At 40.9% G+C, this 19,273-nt stretch overlaps 1 protein-coding gene and 1 long non-coding RNA gene across 2 annotated transcripts; both read right to left on the bottom strand.

The window, feature by feature from the left end:
* Positions 1–1,276: 1,276 nt before the first annotated feature.
* On the bottom strand, positions 1,277–7,464 carry fam8a1a (family with sequence similarity 8 member A1a). The gene is made up of 5 exons (XM_044053419.1): positions 6,982–7,464; positions 5,238–5,358; positions 5,004–5,127; positions 3,336–3,475; positions 1,277–3,235 (listed from the first exon to the last, which is right to left on the bottom strand). Exons 1-5 carry the CDS (start codon positions 7,367–7,369, stop codon positions 3,094–3,096), a joined length of 915 nt encoding a protein of 304 aa, XP_043909354.1. The 5' UTR covers positions 7,370–7,464; the 3' UTR covers positions 1,277–3,093.
* A 5,650-nt stretch (positions 7,465–13,114) lies between these two features.
* LOC122786901 lies at positions 13,115–19,239 on the bottom strand. The gene is made up of 3 exons (XR_006362497.1): positions 19,085–19,239; positions 15,031–15,218; positions 13,115–13,175 (listed from the first exon to the last, which is right to left on the bottom strand). It is a non-coding gene; the product is annotated as an uncharacterized LOC122786901 (long non-coding RNA).
* Between the last annotated feature and the right edge of the window lie 34 nt (positions 19,240–19,273).

Genomic DNA, 19,273 nt, shown 5'->3' with positions numbered 1-19,273 from the left:
AAAATTAAATTTGATGATCCAAGTCATTACTGATGAGGCAAAATTAAATTTATGAGTGTTCATGAGATTAAGCTCTAATAAAATTAGGCAATGTGTTTATTTTTGATCGCATAATTCAATTGTTTAGTCTTTTTGGTACGTACTGTACGTACACACACACACACACACACAGTAATGAAATACTACACTCTAGCACCTGACTTCACTGAACACGGCACATGATTAACCTGGTCTGACACGCCATTAAAGAGCAGACGCTGTATATTCACACCGGTGAGGCTGAGGCTTTATGAGCAGAGGCAACCTTTTTATCTCCAAGTCAAACATTACCTTGTGCGAACTAAAGATTCCTCGCACGCTGCTTTTTCTGCTACAGGCGGGAATTTGCAGATGTCACACAGGCGGCAAATATAATGTTGTCTGATGATTGAAAGAGTGTGCACAGTGTGTTCACGTCATTAGCTCTTGTGGCCTTACATGCCCTCAATCACATGTGTGTATATATACATACACATATACATATATATATATATATTTTTTTACTATTGCCATATCTTTAAGATTATGTGCAAAGATATTCTTCCACCCACTGTATCAAGGCCATGTATTGATCTGTCTGGCCTATTGTCGCCCCCATGTGGCAACAAGTGTCGTAGCAATATGAAGAAACAAAATAATATTTATGAAATTGTTCTGAGAGGAGGCACAAGTTATAATATATAATATATAATATATAATAAATGATATAAGTTATAACACATACGGCCAACAATTATACTGTATGTTATAAAATAAATGTGCCACTACTGCACATACATACTGTAAGTATGTATGTAACCCCATGTATGTAAATACTTCGCCAAATTATAATTTTCTTTTTATTAAACGATAACATGTTTAACTGAATGTTGTTGTCTTTAAATTGAACTTTTATTGTCTTTCTTTCTAATGTTTTTTTTAATGTGGATCCTAAACCAATTGTCCACATTGTAGACAATAAAGTTTAATCTAATTTAGTTTTTATCAGAAGTTCTGTGTAAAATAAATACTCCATATGCTGACATTAGGGTATTTAACAAAAATGTACAGTTCTTGTGGTAAAGATGAATCATTTTAATTGTGTACACATTATCTACTGCAAAGTAGTTGCATCAGCTGCTTTAGTAACTGGATTTATTGTGAAAATCCTCTCAGCTGTTGTTACTTCTCAACTCCACTCTGCCTTCAGTCTCTAAAGGAGCATTCCCACCATGTTGTGAAGTCATGACAACTGCACTGCGATGATGAAGTTTTTATTTGTGAGGATGTAATGATCGACTTAACCAGGTGTGGTTTCAACATTCAATGGTTGTGTGTTAAAGCCAAATGTGAAACAATCCCGATGGACAACGCTAACAGTTGTCTGTTAGGATTGACAGTCGTCAGCGATGCAGTCGAGACAAACTGCGGTCACCGGATTTACTGATCTGAGGACGGAAAGTATGAGCAGAAAATTCAAATTGACTTGAAAATACACACTATAATAACACTTCCTCATAACAAACACAAAGTACAAATAATAGATTAAAAATCAACCTGTTTTTTTTTTTTTTTTTACAGTTCGACTGCTTCATAAAATCACTCCATGACACAAAACAACAAAAACATCACATTTGCCTTTCATTACTCTGAAGAAAATAACCTCCTAATGTTTCTGCTTTAAATCCCCCATGTGTAGAACCTCAGCTTCCTCTAAAACGGCGTCAAATATGTTCTGTGTTGCATTTACATTTCATTTCTAAACGCTCGCTAGAACGCGATTAGAACGTGTTTAGTCAGAATCAGCTGATTATCGCGGATGACGGACCATCTTACGTGACGCGTTAAAACCACTCTAAGTTCAGCTGTTCTCTATGGGACGACAGTTTTTTTTTCCCCAATGGTGATTGTCATTTTTAGAAATACTTTAAAACACACCCATTTTTTATAATGCTTTTACTTCATTTAAACACCTTGGTTTTATGATAAACTCAAATACTCGACTTTTAATTCTAATAATTTACAGACCCCGGAGACCAAACAGTGTTTTTATGCAGGGGTTTTCAAAGTTTTTACATATGTGTGTATTTTTTTGTAAATTGCTGTTTTTAAAAAGGTATCTATACAAATAAAGCTTTACTATTGGACGAATGCGGCAGAAACGTCACTTCCACGGAAGCTCAGCTTCTCTGGGAGTGAAAGGAGCAGCGGGCGGGTGCAGACACTGGGCTTCTGCATGAGGATTGGAGGAACTGTCTGAAAGGCAGAGACAGTTTTTGAACATATTTGAACACCTTTTCTGCCTTAGTCCTGTGTGGAAGTGTAGTCTGTAGACAAATAGCTGCTCGTTGTGTGTCATTTACTCTGCGATATAGAACATTTTCATTTAAATAATGCAAAAAACACTATCATAGTATTTCAGTTTGACATAATTGTCGTGTTTCCTTGTTCTCAATGTTCGTTTGCAGAATTTATGGATAAATAACTGGGCCTGAAATGAGCTTCCCCCGTTTCAAAGACCAGCAACCGCCACTGGTGTAGTAATTTGTGTGTACAGCATGTGTTTAATTATTCTGATGACATTAGTTTAGACATCTTGGAGCGATTTATTTGGTCCCACTAGGCCCCGCCAAAATCCTACACATAGGAGTTTTAAGCTTCGGAAAATAATAAATAGACTATATATATATATACATATATATATACATACATACATACATACATACATACATACACACACACACATTTTGTGAGGAGAAGTCGCAGAAAATCCTGGAAACATTGGAAAGCACACTTTCCTGAACGATTTCCGTCATCATGAATCACAATACTTCTTAAAAGGGTTTCCTCTTTGTGTAATAAACACCTCACAAAAACAGTTTGGTGTCAGGATTCCAAACAAAACCGGCCTATGTTTGCATGCCATGGATGTCCAAGTTTTAATCTGAGCCAGTGCATCAGTCATTTGCTGCAGTTTGTTGTTGTCATTTGTGACTGGTTTCAATTTAAATTTAAAAGTTTCAGGATAGTCGACACACTCTCTTGTTATCATTTCTCCCGCTCGTGACAAGGCTCTCAGTCCTCTCTCCTCTGGACAACAATTGTCCCTGCCACAATATCATACACTGTCCTGTTGTGCCGGATGAAGAGTAGAGTGATGAAGACAGGAAAGAGGAAGGCGATGGAGAAGTTCTTATTCAATGCTCGCACCGTGGAGCTGTGAAGATCAAGACACATAAAAGATAAAACACCTTGTTATAGAGTCCTAAAGTAGATGCTCTAAGCTAAAGGAATAACTGAAACAGTGCGTCACTCACGAAGAGAGCGAGACGTTAGACGCCGGCGACACAAAGACTCGGTTGGGTCGGACCAGAGTGGACGTGTCACACGTCACCACGCGCAAACCAAGCAGAAACTTCCCTGGAGTGGCACCACCGGCACCCCAGATACAGATGATCTGATCGTACAAGACGGATGGAAATCAAACAACCAATCCAAATGTGACTGAGTTCCAAACATGGATTATACAACACAGGAATGAAAAAGCAAGAAAAATGTGAAGCAATAAAAGATCAAACATGCTCACAGCACTGAAGACTTTGTGAAACTGCTCCATTCTGAGCTTCGTAAACCAGACAAGTGGAACAAAGCATATTTGAAATGCTTACTCCTTGATTTGTTTGTTGCTCATTATTCCTGGACAATCGTCCTTTTACTACTTTTTATTGTTTTTATCTCATTGGTTTTTTTTTTTATTAACTTAATCTTAAACTGTTTTACTTTTATAAATCTTATCCTGTATTACTAATTTGTCATTTTTGTATTGTTTTACAATTTATTTTACTCATTACCAGACTTGTTTGTTCTGTATCTGTGTTTGATTATATTATTTTCAAAATTAACCAAGTAATTGTTTGGTTCATAAAACGTCGAAAAATGTTGATAGTGATGTTCTCAAATGTCTCATTTTGTCCACAAACCAAAATTATTATTGTTATTATTGTTATATGGAGCAAAATAAAATAATAATCATTGTTTCAGTCTGAATTATATTTAAAATTTTGTATTTATATTTTGAATGCAAATTCAGGGCATTGCTGTAAAACACCTTTTCCCTGAATAAACAATGATTGAATTAATGTTGGGGTTTTCACAGTTAAGGTTAAAGGCCACGTCACATCATTAGTCTGCACAGAGATGCCTGAATGTCCCTGTGCTGCTTTTCCATCTGGGAAAACAAGCCACTGGTGCAGAAGTCAAACAAGAAACCTGATGCATGACTTTATCTCCGGCAACTATGAATGCAACGTTGCATCACCTTGCATCCTGGGAAACAATGTTGTGCCGCAGAGAAACTCTTGACACGTCTCATTAAAACACGCGCACGTGGCAATGAGGCACCCACAGCTCAATGTGACTGGACAGACTGTGTGTAGTATGGAATTATGGAAAGTATGTGGTAAAATCACAAATCAAAAAAAGACATTTGGCTTCAGTGTTTCCATTTAGCTTGAAAAACTATTGAATTAAAACATCCTTTTAATTCGTAATTAGTATTGAGGCCTGACTCCTCCACATCATATTTTAGCAGTGACATCCCATCTGTGACGATGCATCAATGTGTAATTATGTTTTGGCACTTTATCAATTAACAAGCTTCATGTTTAAAATGTCAGTCAAGGAGTAATTGTTCTGAAAATGTTAAAACAAGCAGTTTGCTGTATTGTACTGCAGACAATAGCAGAAATAAGGATTTTGTAAGGTAAGAGGAGGGAGGTGGAAAATAAACTTTGGCTTCAACTCTATTTGATATTTAAAAATAAACAAGACAATAACTAAGTTTGATTTCTGTTCCTCTCTAAATAAACGTGCATTTTACTGTTTTGAAATTTAATTACACAGATTAATGTGAGGCCTTTAAACCTAAATTTGGTACACTCATTATTATTTTTGCTATCATGGGCAGTGTGTGGAACGTGACCCACCTCATAGAAACACACCAGCACCCTGTAGACCAGAGCGACCACCATCATCTTCTGCAGATCCTCCATGGACGTGTTCTCGTCGATCTCCTCCACGATGAAGTGCGTGATTAATTTGGCGATGTCCCTTTTTAAAAGAGGCGAGACATAATAAAGCACGGTGCAGTATAAACCCCAGCTGCCAGCAGAGCTTGAGGAGGACTTAGTCAAATGTCGCTGTTTTAAAGCTCTACTCACTTCATCCCACTCAGATGCATGATCCACAGCACAATGGTGGCCTTCACACAGAAGAGGATAAAGAAGTCCAATGTCTCGGCCAGGAACCTCTGCAGAGGAGAGGGGATGGTGTACTCTCGGCCTGTGAGGGAAATACAAATTCAAGAGAGAGGATAGACTCTCATGGATGAACCCAGCTTATACAAAGTAAAGCCTCCACTTTGCTGCAGGATGGACAGCACCTACAGAGGCTCTTTGTCCTACACATGAGGGTCGCTGGTGTCAAACCCAGCTGACATATGGCAAAATGTAGGGTCACACCCACGACAGGTCACCAGTTCATCACAGGGCCACATAGAGACAAACTCTCACACCTATGGTCAATTCAGAGTGTCAATTTGCATAATCCCCAAATCTGCATGTTTTTTTGGACATCTTAAGGAAACTAGAGAACCAGGAGAAAATCCACGCACACACGGGGGAAAACGCGGGTCTTCTTGCTGCAAAGGCAAGAGTCTTGTCACAATTATCGTGAGGAAAATAATTGCGATTCATGATACTGTTGCGATAATTTTATACTGTGACGACCCCTTATTTGTGGGAGTGTTGTGCTGGCCTTCTTTGTTTTGTTTCAGGCCTGGAGGCGGGGTCATCATCACAGGGATGAGCTACACCTGGACACCACTTGTCTTAAGAGGCCTTCCTTCCTCTCTCTGGCTCTCTCTCATCAGACTCTGGCTGGCCTCTCTCACACAGACACCATGGGCATGGGCCTGTGCGCACACACACGCGCGCATACCTGCCTATACTTACTGACACTGATATTTAATTTATTTGTAAATAAATCATTTTTTTGCACTAGTACTCGTCTTTTCTCCCTATTTTTGTTGCAGCCGGGTTGTAACAATACTTTTAGGTTCATGAACAGAAACAAGCGATGCCTCGTGCCCAGGTTTGTATTCAGAAGCTCTTACTAAAAGCACATAAACAGATATTCATCTGTAAGATCTATCTTTTTAGTTTTACTTTAAGTTGATAGCATTAGTAATATCAGTTCATCTCCCTCTTTATCAGTTGGCTTTGAGGATGTAACCAATATGTCAAAGAAAGTGTAGGAGTATCATTAAAACATGTTACTACTGATGCATATTTTTAGTAAAACGTGATGTTGACAGACTGCCGGTCACCGATTGGTCAGAGAGCGTCGGGCCTGGAAGAGTCATGAGCGCGACACAAGAATCAAACCGAACACCAACCCCTCCCGCTGTATTTCAGTTCAGTTACTCTTTTAAATGAACTGACTTGGTCGTGTCAGTAGTGACATCTGATGGTGAGACTGTAGGCGTGTCTCTATTCTTAGTCTGGATCCTCCAGAGTCAGGAGAGAAGCCAAGATGGCAGCCTGCGGAAAGCAAGGCCTTTACATCAAGTACATAAAAGGTTAGTTCTAAGCCTACAACATTCCATTTAAAGCAACTATACAGCAAAAACACCAGATGTATATTCTATTCTGCCAAAAAAAAAACTCCTAAAAGCTACACACTTTAATCCTGAACTACTGGGGAAACTGGAAAGATGAAGGCTCCCCCTTGTGGAACTTCAACGTAAATGCCTTCTCTCGATGTTGACAGCATTTCCAAGACCCTCAAGTGAAATATTAACAATTTACCATCATTTCAATAATGGAAATTCACCTCATACTTGTTGTGAGTACTTTTTATCGCGATACTTGGGTGAAATCGTGTACCGTGGCGTCATAACTTCACCTGTCTGAGGTGCATTGTTCCCACTCTGCTGTGTTGCTGCTGCCGCTGCTGCTGCTGCTGAACTCTGCTCGGGTTGAGCTCCAGCTGAGTGAGAAGGGGGCGCGGGAAAACTGAGCGGGTAATAATGAGGATAAGTGGTCCAGTTCCGTGTGTCCGCCCCCTGCTGTCCACCGCCGGAGGTCCAGGCGGCTGCAGGTGGACCCACCGTGTGACCGCTGGGAGGGAAACCGCACGGCAGCGGGAAGGAGAAGGCGGACAGAGAGACCCAGCTCTGCCAGCTGCCATTGCCCCAGTAATACTGCCACATCCACCGCTGCAGCTGAGCGCAGTAGTCCGCTGTCACGCTGCTGTGTGGGGGCTGCTTCTCGCTGCTTTCAGTCGCAGTCATGTCTGACTCACTTCTCTCACTGTCTTACTGTACGGGAGAGTTTTGTCTCCGTCACACAGATAATCCTCTTTCTGCCTCCGCTCATTAACTCCCTGCTGGACACAAGAAGAACAACTGTGATTCAGTGTGTGTGTGTGTGTGTGTGTGTGTTTACTTTACAGGGCGATTACACTGGATAATAAGAAGGTGATTCAAATATTAAAATTAAACTACGATACGTATCACTGAAAAATACAACGTCTACCTCGTTGTGACTGCAGATATCAATTAATAAAGCCATCATGTGGAATTACGGACACCCCCCTCTCCTTCATTGTTAATGGTACAAGCCATTTAAAGGAGCCCCCGTATTTTTGTTTGCAGAGCAACAGTGATCACTTTTCTTGTATGGATATAATTGTGAGGACCAAAAAGTTCCATTGAGATAACGAAATAATTTCACGGAATTTCAACATCAACGTGTTTGTTTTCATATGGTAAAGTCCATGATAAAAACCATATGCATGATCCAAAATTAATCTGTAGATTTTTTAAAACTGACAGACATAATTCATTATAACTTGATATTAAATGGCAGGCCACATGAAATCAATTGGAGGGCTGCATATGGCCCACGAGCCGCAGGTTTGAGACCTCTGCCATAGGGAGTGAGAACATTTTTGATGGTTAAGGTTAGGTTAAGGGGCTAGGGAGTGCATTATGTTTATGAGTGTCCTCACTACGAATGCTGCACAAACACACAAAATGTGTGTGTGTGTGTGTGTGTTTAGGACCTTTTCTTGTATTAACAATGACCTTGTAGTCATTGGGCTAAGATTTGAATTGTAGTAAGCTTAAGTTTAGTTTAAGTTTATTACACTTTGTTTTGGTTGTTCAAATAAATGGCAGTCAATACAGTGTCCTATGAAGAATAGCTGCACAGGCCTGTGTGTGTGAGAGAGAGACTATATTATATATTATAGATTATAGATTATAAACGGTGTATGAACAAAGACACAGAGTATGTCTCCTCTCAGTTTATGTATCGCCAGCTGTCGTCATGCAGAGAACAGGTTCAGCAAGTTCCACACAATATATCGACAATGTTATATTTACATGAGTAAATAAAAGCCACTCATTATATATTATAGTATTATACCATGGACAAGTTTAATGGGTGTTAGAATAACAGAATAACTGCTGTATTTATTACAGAGGACAATTCTCTGCACTCAAACTTCAGTGGTCAGCAAAAGTATGAGCAGAAAAACTATGAACTGATTCGAATAGATTCTGTTGCTATAATTGACAGTAAACAACCAAAAAACTGTCCCTCAAACACATTTACTTGCTGATGCGTGCTGTAGATAATTGTGGTCCTAATTAAACCAACACAAGATTTCACCACAAGAGAGCAGCAGAGTCCTGTTGATTCAACATCATAACAATTACTGTCAGAATAATAATCTCCATATATTCCCATATGCTGAAGAGTGTTCCAATCCGTCCACTCAGTTCATCCAATGTGAGGGATGATTTATTTTTTTTATGTGAAAAACTAACCAGGACTTTGCCACAGAGGTCATCGGGGTTGAAAAGTGGCTTTGACCTTATGACCTGCTGACCAGTCAGCTGATAAAACACACATACAGAGAGAGAGCACACAGTTCCCCGTTACTCAAATACATAGGGAGTCACTCCTGTCACCACCTTTTTTCCCGTACTCCCCCCCCCCCCGCTCTGATTAAAAGGTTAAACGGGGGTGGGTTATATTTGCTGACTCTGCTGACCGGACTCTGTGAGTTTCATGTCAGGTCTGCCGGTTCAAAAAGATTCTCGCTGACCCACTGAATGGAGCCAGTGAGGCGAACGCCAATGGATGTTATCCCAGAGGCCACGCGATGACTTTGCCCAACAGCAATCGCGCGGCCCACATAAAAGCCGCGTCCGGCAAATGCTGACCCCCGTGGAAACCCCACGACCTGTCTGGATTATGGACGTGTGGGTGTGTGTCTGGTTGTGTGAGTGTGAGAATGTGAAATGTGGATGTGGGGAGTTTGGTTAGTTTAGTGTCTACGGTTGGGCAAATGTATCACTCACAGGTGTGAAGTCACCAAGTTCATTCACTCAAAGGACTGAGAAGCAGCTGTTAGGAAGGAGCGGTGGTTTTCATCATTTCTGTTGCTTCATTAAATTTGGTGTAAGGAGAAAACACTTAGGCCATTTTAATCATGATCACATTTAAATTGTAATTTGATGCAATGTAACTGGCAAATCGCAAAGGCTGTAATTGAATTGCTCTCTTTTTGCCTATTAATTCCTGTACATGTTGGAGACGAGTCAATCTTCATGCTTCTTATTTTTGAATGTTAGTGCAGTTGTTGATGTTATCGTGTTTGTTTGTTTTTGGATTCAAATAAAGCTTGACATTGAATCACAGCTGCAATATCTGTCAGAAATATCTCACATTTACTTCATTTAGTCAGATTTCTGCATTCATTTGCTGTGCATACTTACAAAATGCACAAATGAGCTATATTCTGAGACGGATAAATAGCCTTAATATGTGTATAACCCTTACTTTAACTCTAATATCACAGGAATTCTTGATTTAAGTTTAGTGTGGAGGCACACTGTATAATCGTTCCTATAATGATATAATAATCTGAAGTACAGGATACGACACCTCACTCAACTTATTTTAATTTGATTTTAAGTCACTTCTCAGTGTCTGAATTGCCTGTAGGGTTGAGTGTGAGTGTGTGTGTGTGTGTGTGTGTGTTTGCTTGTCTCTATATATGCACAGACAGAAGGGTGAAGGATGCATTCACTGGTACACACAGTTCACAGAGTTCCTGTGAAAAAGGTTGCTGTGTCTATACAGGATGTTTACCGTCCTCCCAGACATACACTAACCCAACAAGGTCAAATTCAAATTGTTTGAATGTCTCTTTCTTTTGCCCAGTACGGACACAGTCCCTGTTCCTGCCTGCATTAAAATGAACATTAGGATATTTCAGTTGCATTTATTTTGTAATTAAAGTAAAATAAGAGGGTCAATTTATGCTTTTTTTGTTGTTTGATAGTATCCTGCATAGAAAAGATTTGAGGAGCAAAGTGCAGTTTTCAAAAAAAGCAGTGACTCCTGGATTTTGAAATTAGTGAGTCAGAGCGCTGAGTGGGAAACTGTCCACTCTTGTTCACGTGGGAGCTCAAGATTTAGGGTTTGTGCAGATTTGGCTTTATTCTATGCTGATGCGGGTTATTGCTCTGGCGCGTTGCCTGGTACAGCCGTGCACCGGTTTAAGTTCTTAGTGCACACAAAGGTGTGTTAGCCCAGTCCAAACGTGTCCAGCGGGTCGCAGGTTAAAGGAGTGAACAGAGCGTTGGTCAGAGAATGTGGGGGCCAAGCATCCTGTTTTGAGTCGAGTGGAGCGGAGTTTTGCTGTCATGTGTCATGTGAGGTATACATTGCTAAGACTGTTATTCATGAAGATTATCACTTTAATTTCTCAGTTCTTTACATCAGTGGTTTCCAGAGACTGGGTCAGGGCCCAGAGTTGGGTCGGGGGAGTTGAATCATTTTACTTGAACACTGTAAATTAACTGTAAGTGTGAATGTGAGAGTGAGAGTGAGAGTCTCTATGTTGGCATGATTGGCACCAGCGAAGATGAATGTGTGGTTTATCCATTCAAAATAATAGTAGTTGTTACAGAAACATTACATTATGCACAAATTTGCTCTTGTCAGCTGTAAAAAAGTGGGTCCTCCCATATAATGTTTGTGAAACACCTCTAATAAATGTACTCTCTTTGACTCCCTGATTTCACGCAGCAATTAAATAGTCTTACACAGTCGTTCCTTATCAGTGCCGTACCACAGATGCAACTCTAAATGCTGCTGATGTGCAGAAAAAGTGCCAAGAATGGATTTTATTTCTAAAACGAGGACTTTATCTGCTGAGGAAGCGGAGGGAGGTCCTCGCTACCTTTGCTCCAGAGAAGAGGAAGAATCCATCGAGGACAATGTTGCTTTGTCTTATTCATGTTACAGTGCGAACCAATTAAGTGAATTATGTCTGCTTCCCTGGAGCCCTGACAGGAACACCCAGGAGTGGAGTGAGAGTACAACAGCTCCACCAGCAGCTCCTGCTTCAAGAAAATCCCTCTCATCGTGTTCCTCCTCGCTCACTCTCTGCTACGAGCAGTGAGGCCTCTACCATGTCACAGTTCGTCCTCAGTCCTAAAAACAACAACATGTTCTGCCCCTTTCCTCATCTTCTCAGTTTGTTTACTATTATTTTCTCTTCATAACATAAAAACACACAGTTATAAAACCCCCTTATCACATTGTTTGGGTGTAAGAGTTTTGCCACTTTGCTGTTTTGGTTTCCTCTCACCTCTTTAATTTGTGTTGTTTCCCACAGCAACAGGCAACCAAAGACCAGGCAGACAAGCTTTGAAACTATTCAAACATTATGTGAAATGCTGAGAATTGCCTTTGGTCAGCAAAGTCGACTTTGAACTGCACTCTCCATTCATTTCCTATGGGAGACAAGCTCCAAAGTTCCAGTTCCAAAGTTCAATATTTTTGGGAAAAGTATAAAAAAGTACCGTAAAGAAATCAGGAAACCTAACTAATAAACATCAGTGTTATCCTTACAGTTTGATGAAGTGGTCCAAAAAGGAAAATATTGAAAGACCGATGCCTGGTAGAAATTTAGATTAAATCAGTGGTCAGCAATTGGTGGCCAAACTTAAATTATTTGCTTATCTTCACCAAAGTTCAGCGCTTTTATCCAGAAAAAATATGAACTGATTCTAATACATTCTGTTTTCTGGACAGTTAACTGAAAAACCTAAATGTTTGGTTTGAAAAACACAAACAAGAACACTGCTGTTGTCATGGAGACAGCCAGGTTTGGGCACTACTTGCATGTGTTAGACTCAAAGAAGAAGCCGTAATACTTAAAATCGAAATGATGCACAATAAATATTAACAGTACAAGTACGTAATAAGTAATAATTCGTAATAAGCTGCAGATTAGATAACATTTACATTATAGTTAGCTTAAGGCAGCAAATGTGGGTTTTTGTTTGTGACTGAGGACGTTTTAAGGCACTTTGATACCATGTTTTGGCCCAATATTCAATTGCTTACAAAATGACTTGTGGTTCCCTGGTTTAAATCTTACAAATAAAACCTTTTTATACTTTTACCACCACTGGTATGGTTACACAGAATGACCTATCATTGCCTGCTGAATGTGGGTGACACATGAGGTTGTTGTATCACTGTTTTTTCTTTTTTTGTTGCAATAACACACTGTAAAGCACTGGCTGTTTGCCTCACAATGACTTCCATCTCAGTTCTTGAAAACTAAAGCTAATAACAGCCACTCGGGGTTAACCGCACAGACAGCCTTTGCTATTGGATGAGGTTGTGATGATGCAAGGTCAAAGTTTAACTCCGTACGGAGCCACGCAGCAGATTTGCTTCACCACAGGAAACAAACGTCGTATTCGCCCCCACACTCCCACAGACAGGAGGCAAAGCTTGTGATAGATTGATTGATTAGATAAACTGTACTTGCTGCATAATATGTTGTTAAATTGGAGAGGACAGCCCAACGGAAGTGTCGTCTAAGTTCTAATTTTGCCAAAATCCTGACGTCTAAAATGCAGAACAGCAGCTCTCTCTGAATGTGTCAATCTCACCTCCTCCTCCTCCTCCTCCTCCTCCTGTGTCTGCTCTTATTTCATCACACTCTTGAGTTGACTCACATGCCTTTTACTCCCCCTTCTGCTTTCTCTCCGTCAAAATTTCCTGACGAGACAAAAAAAACCTCTTAAGCAGGAGTTTGGTCACGATGCTTGTTTGTTTAACGTGCAGCTGTGCGTTGCAGGGAATAAAGGCGGCTGAGTTTCTCATGGGCGTCGACGCGAGCAGCTGTGAACCCATAGAACTCACGCGCGGCGTTCTAGAGCTCAGCTTAATAAAGCTCCGACTGGACTTCATATACATCACTTTTATGGGTTGTTGGCAGTCTCTTTTTTGTATATCGACAAAACACATAACTGTCCATTGATTGCCACTGCAAGATGTTATGTGGAAAACTGTAAACTGAGGCAGTTTACGTAATGGATCCCTTGTCCCAGGCCTAGTGTTTTGTGCTGCAGAGTGGCCGGATTGAAAGCCTCGTGAAGAAAGGTCAGCCCGTGGCTAATGGCTTCCATTTTCTTACCGTCCATCAAGAGGCTGTGCGGTTATCTCTTGAGTGCATTGTGGGGAAGTGCCTGTTGCCTACAGCACGTCCCGAGCCAAATTTCCTGACGGCCCATTGTTGTTGTTCAACAGAATGTTTCCCCCCGTCAAGACCCAACCGTCTCTGCTCAAATCGCCGACGAAATCTAACGCCATCGACTCTGACTTGGAGATTCCCTCGGAAATGACAATGACTCTTGAACCCAAATGCTACAGAGCAAAATGTTTAAATGATCAATGAACAGTGGAAACAAGACAAGTTTCTTTGCCCTCTGTCTGGCAACAGAAAATGGGAAACCAGGGCAGACCAACAAGTCTGACCTTTAAAATAGCATTTAGTAATAGCACCTGCAACAGAAGGTCAGTGTGTCTGTGTATGTGTGAGAGAGGCACAGAGAGCACGACATAGTATCACCTCTCCGTGGCCTTTATCCTCTTAAATTCTGTGAAATGTTGTGTTATTGTGAGAGGCTTAACACAGGTTACTGTAGTGTCTGGTAGGACGCGTTCGAAAATAAACAAACAACAAATTCTACTTTCCAGCAAACCTTTCAGAAGGAATGAGAATACCCACCTACAGGATGTGAACATGTCATACTAATGCATATTTATATAGCATATATTGTTGAGCTGAAAAAATTCATCAAGTACTAAATGAATCGACAACTATTTTGATATTCGATTAATCGGTTTGAAGTTTTTTTCATGATTAAAACAAGATTTCTGATTGTTTAAGATTCTTAAATGTGAGTATTTTCTTAATTCCTTTGCTCCGGATAACAAAGAAATCATTGAAAGTGAATCATTTTGGTTTGTGGACAACACAAGACATTTGAGAACATCGTCATTTCCAGAGTGGACGAACACCGATCAACATTTTTTAAGGTTTCCTGATATTTTATGGACCGAACGATGAATCGATTATGAAAATAATCGTTAGTTGCAGCTCTGCTTGAGACCGATCACTGACAATGTTTCATGTGAGCAAACAGGAACCACGTATGTTCTGCAGACACACACACACACACACTCACAAAAACAAAACACACACACGTATTTCAAAGATCACCCCATTCCTTACTCCTCCTACCTCCACCACCCCTTCCAGATTACAGATCACATGCTCCGTCCCACAGCGGTATAGTCGTGGGGAGGAGGAGGAGGAGGGACGGGTACGACTCTGCACTATACATCAACAGTGATTGAACTCAAAAGCTCAGTGTTTGGCTTTGAATCTCCTAGCTGGACATTTGAAACACACACACACACACACACACACACACACACACAAAGAAAGCACAAACACATGGATAAAAGCACAGGTAGGTAAACAATGAGTATATGTGTATGAAGGCAGAGCACAGCTTAAGGTTGGAGTGGGGGTCCATTGTGTAGGATTTGGTTTGTATGGCCTCACTTTAAAGATTTCCACCGTCCTTCCTCTCCCGGGGGCCTCGCTCTCAGCTCTCAGTTAAACTTTGACAGGAACTCCTGGTGCACTGATCCTCTGTGGTCTCTTCAAAAGGCCCAAGTGGCTAAAATGGATCTCCTCATGTACTCGCAGATTCAGAAGTTATATTTTGAGCTGGAACGACAGTCTTGCCTCTTAAATATGAGAAGATAAGAACACAAAAAATATATGATGAGTGGGAAAATAAGGGAATATTCACACATGATATAACTCCACATAATTCAGGCAGTGGTATAATTATCAAGTACACATTTAATATCACAAGTAAGACGAAAAATGTCCATGTTATGTTATCTCTTCAATTGAAACACTGGTTTATGTTTAATTTAAGAGAGAGATTGTGAATACTTCATTGTCAGCTTCTCGTCTCTATGTGGTCATGCTCGCGGTGTCAGATTTTCACTCTCTGCCTGCTGCTGATTTGTAAAAATCAATAAAATAGCTTGACTATTTGTGCATTTAAAAAAAATCAGACGGCAGGACAGTGATGTAGGAAACAGAATGTTTTGAATTGAGACTGTAGGGACTGTTTTCACCGCTAAAGGACACTGTTGTACATATTTGTTTTTGCACATATGCCCTTTAAGTACACATTAACAAGAGGTAAACTCCAGCGGGTTAAACATGTCAACAAGTCTCATTCTACCAGGCTTTTCTGTCTGCATTCCTGCACTGCCTGTGACCTCTGACCTCCCTGTGGAGTAGCCCGTTCCAGAACTTTGAACGACTGCCCAGATTATCAGTCCCTCCCCCCAAAATAAGTCACGCTACACCTCTTTAACATGATAAGCTCCACTTCAGACATCAGCAAACAGATCAATAGAGTGATTTGTTGTATCTTAAAAACAGAGGATCCAAATATTCAACCCCTTTATCAAAAGAGTCACTAGAACAGTATTCCTCTGTGTGAGGTTGCATAACATTCAGACACTGATTGAGGAAATCTGAGTTCACTCTTAAGTATTATGACTGGCTTGTGAGGTACAGAGGAGAGAGAGAGCGGCTTGTTGCATGGCAACCGGCCTCCCCTGGAGTTCTGCAAGGGCCTCATCGGACATATTTCTGCCCAGCTGTTTGGTTGCCCCCGGAGACTGATCGTGCACGGCCGCTCTCTCGAGGTAAACCTGATGAATGCACGATGGGAATGTGGAAGGATTATCTGCACGGCGGACCTCCTGGACATGGTGAGATATTGAGGTTGATCTTAAGGCCCATAACCCCCAAGCAAGTGATAAACAGAGGGATTTAAATCTGTATTTTTTGCTGAAAACAATCAAATGGTACCGCAAACCACAAGGGAATCATCGAAAAACCCATGTTCCGCCTACTTTAGCTGTAGAAACATGGCGCCAAAGAGGGCAGCCTCCATAAAGCAAAGCCCCTTGCATAAAGTACACATATTAAACATATTAAAGGTAACACAAACCAAAAGAATTTCACATTTGCACTCATATAACCCTCCCCCCATTGACTCGTGTGATTAGCGGTTACCCATTTAGTCCCAGCCACACAAATGAGTTAAAATTGTTATCAAGGACATCTGTCTTCTGTCATCTAAGAAACTCTTATCTTTCCCTTTTTGCTTATCTTCATAATTCCTCAGATATGCGGGGGGAAAACTGCATAATGTTTGTTATTAACATTCTTTGCCTAGAATAATCCCGATTTGCAGATTAGATGTCCGTGACAGGTGACTCTCAAACTCTCATCGTTCCTCAGTAAATATCCCATGAAGGAAGCATTTCTTTTTCAATGAGAAAATGCTGAATAAATGACTCTTGAGAGATTTACTATGACTATAGAACATGGGTTTTAGTGCAAAGGAAAGAGTGCCACTGTGTGCTGCATGAGAATTGATTGCACTTAGGCCGGTGTATCTTTAGCCCCCGCTGATAAACATGAAAGGTTGTTTGTGTTTGACAGTTTAAGTCGAGGACACCCGCAGGACAAGCGGAGGAAGGGTGTCAACGCGACACACTCGAGTGGAGCTTTCCAGATGTTGCGCAAAAAGGATGTGAGTTCATTCTTGTGAAGTCCGAGATAATGTTTCTCGACACACAAAACATCCCGAGCGTCAACACAAGATACTCCCGTCTGACAGACGTGAGAACACAGGCTCAGGAGGTCTGAAGTCAGGCTACATGTGTTCAGTGGGTGTACCTAATAAAATGGCTGGTAAGTGTTCTGTCAAATATCAACCATTTCTGTTCCTTGCACGACGTTACAAAGAATATCCAAAGCGGATCATTGTAATTCTGGTTTATCCTGATGTATTTTCTGTTTTCCTCCTTCCTCAGTCTGCTGTGCTGACGTAAGGTTCACCTCCATTAGCTGTGGGCAGCAGCGGAAGGTCAGGACCTTTCCTCCTGCAGTGGAACACCTCCCTCTCTATCCTGTCGAGCCTTCAAATATTTTTTCAGATGCTCTGGGGGGAACCTCTCAGCCTCACGCTCTTGATTGTATTGTGTTTTGTCTTTTTTATACTAGTGTGCATCTCGTACCAATTCACAGAATAACAGCGACACACGCTAAAAGCCTTCACTGACAGAACGCTCAAGGTTTCCACCTTCACTCTTCACATCAGCGAGACACACACACACACACAAAGGAGCATTAAATCAAGATGTCTGGGATAGAAGCGGGGAGGTGGAGATGTGCTCTTGTTCCCTGCAGTCATGCAAACAACACGACGGGAAGGCCTGCGGTGCACAAGCACTGCACCTGTAAGTCAATCCGCAGCAGATGTGATCTTTCATTTTTCTGGCTGTGAGAAAATGACCGTGTTTTCACTCGGGACTTTCATTGTGTGTCTGCAGAATGAGGACGATTCAAACACTGGATCCAGAGAGACAAAGAACAATCCTAGTTAATTTTCCTAGTTGTATTTGTGGGAACGTGGCTGTATTAAACTGAAGATTCAATGTATGTATGTATGGCAGTTAGTTTATAAACTGGAGGAAAATGCATAATATGATGTTGTTATATAATATAACATCATTAAATATAAACATCAGAGGTCCTCAGTGTTTCCCCAAAGGACAAAAAAAAATTGTACTTTATTATTATTATTTATTTATTTATTTATTTATTAAATTAAAATGTCTAGGCCTTTATGTCATAATATTTAACTGATGAATCTGAAGACATTTCACAGGTCCAATTTGAGAACTGTTGAGTTAAATAATAAATGTGTTAATATGGTAATAATATAACGATGCACTTTATTGATTTAGCACTTTACTTAATAAAGTAATTAAAAATAATCACTGACTTCTCTCACTAACTTCTGAAAAAGCCGCTGCCACAGTGAACCTGGTGAACCTTTAAGGACACATGGAGGTCTGCAGCCTTGAGGCTTATATTTGGTACTGGACTGTATCTATAGCGCCGCAGCTGTCAGGCTGATGCAGAGCGGCTCTTGTTCTTTCCATGGTTCACAATAGAAATGGTGTCTTAAAGTCTTGTGTCGTTGTTGTTGATTTGATTACTCTGCAAACAAAAAAAAACAGGTTTCCAAAAGCACAAGGCAACAGTTCGCCAGTCCAGGGATTTCCCTAATCTCCAAATCTGCATGTTTTTGGACTGTGGGAGGAAGCCGGAGAACCCGGAGGAAATGCACGCACACACGGGGAGAACATGCAAACTGCATGTAGAAAGACCTTGATCCGACGGGGCTCGACCCCGGGTCTCAAAGGCAAGCGTCAACAAAAGATCCAAAATACAAAAGAGGTCAAAAGGCTACGAGTAACTAATCTTGAGATAAGGTCAAGGACACTTACGGGTCGGCAGACAAGACCAACTGGGGACGGACAGAGGTGCAGGGATAACAATGAACAGGTGAAACACATCAGGGCGGGGCAGGTAATCACAGAGGAGGGAAACTTTACAGGAAGCAGACTGTGAAACCAGAGGCAGCGGTAATTATTTCAAAATAAAACAGGAAACAGAACATGTGAGGGACTAAAAACAGCCAATGACAGACTTATGAAACCTGAGTGACCTTTGCCATTCATCCACCGCGATGTTCTCATCCACTTGGCACCAGCCCAAACGTTAAAATACTGTACATGTCCGGTTTGTTGTCTCTACCATTGTCCACAGCAGAGTCCTGGCCCGCGTTACCACCTGTTTCAGCTGTTTTGACCATTAGCTCTCATCAGTATTGTGGTCTCCCTTTCCTGTCATGGGA

The sequence above is a fragment of the Solea senegalensis genome, linkage group LG20 (genome assembly GCF_019176455.1).
Source record: "Solea senegalensis isolate Sse05_10M linkage group LG20, IFAPA_SoseM_1, whole genome shotgun sequence".
NCBI lineage: Eukaryota > Metazoa > Chordata > Actinopteri > Pleuronectiformes > Soleidae > Solea > Solea senegalensis.
Note: the sequence above shows the minus strand (reverse complement) of the source record. Positions and strands in the feature narration are given on the sequence as shown.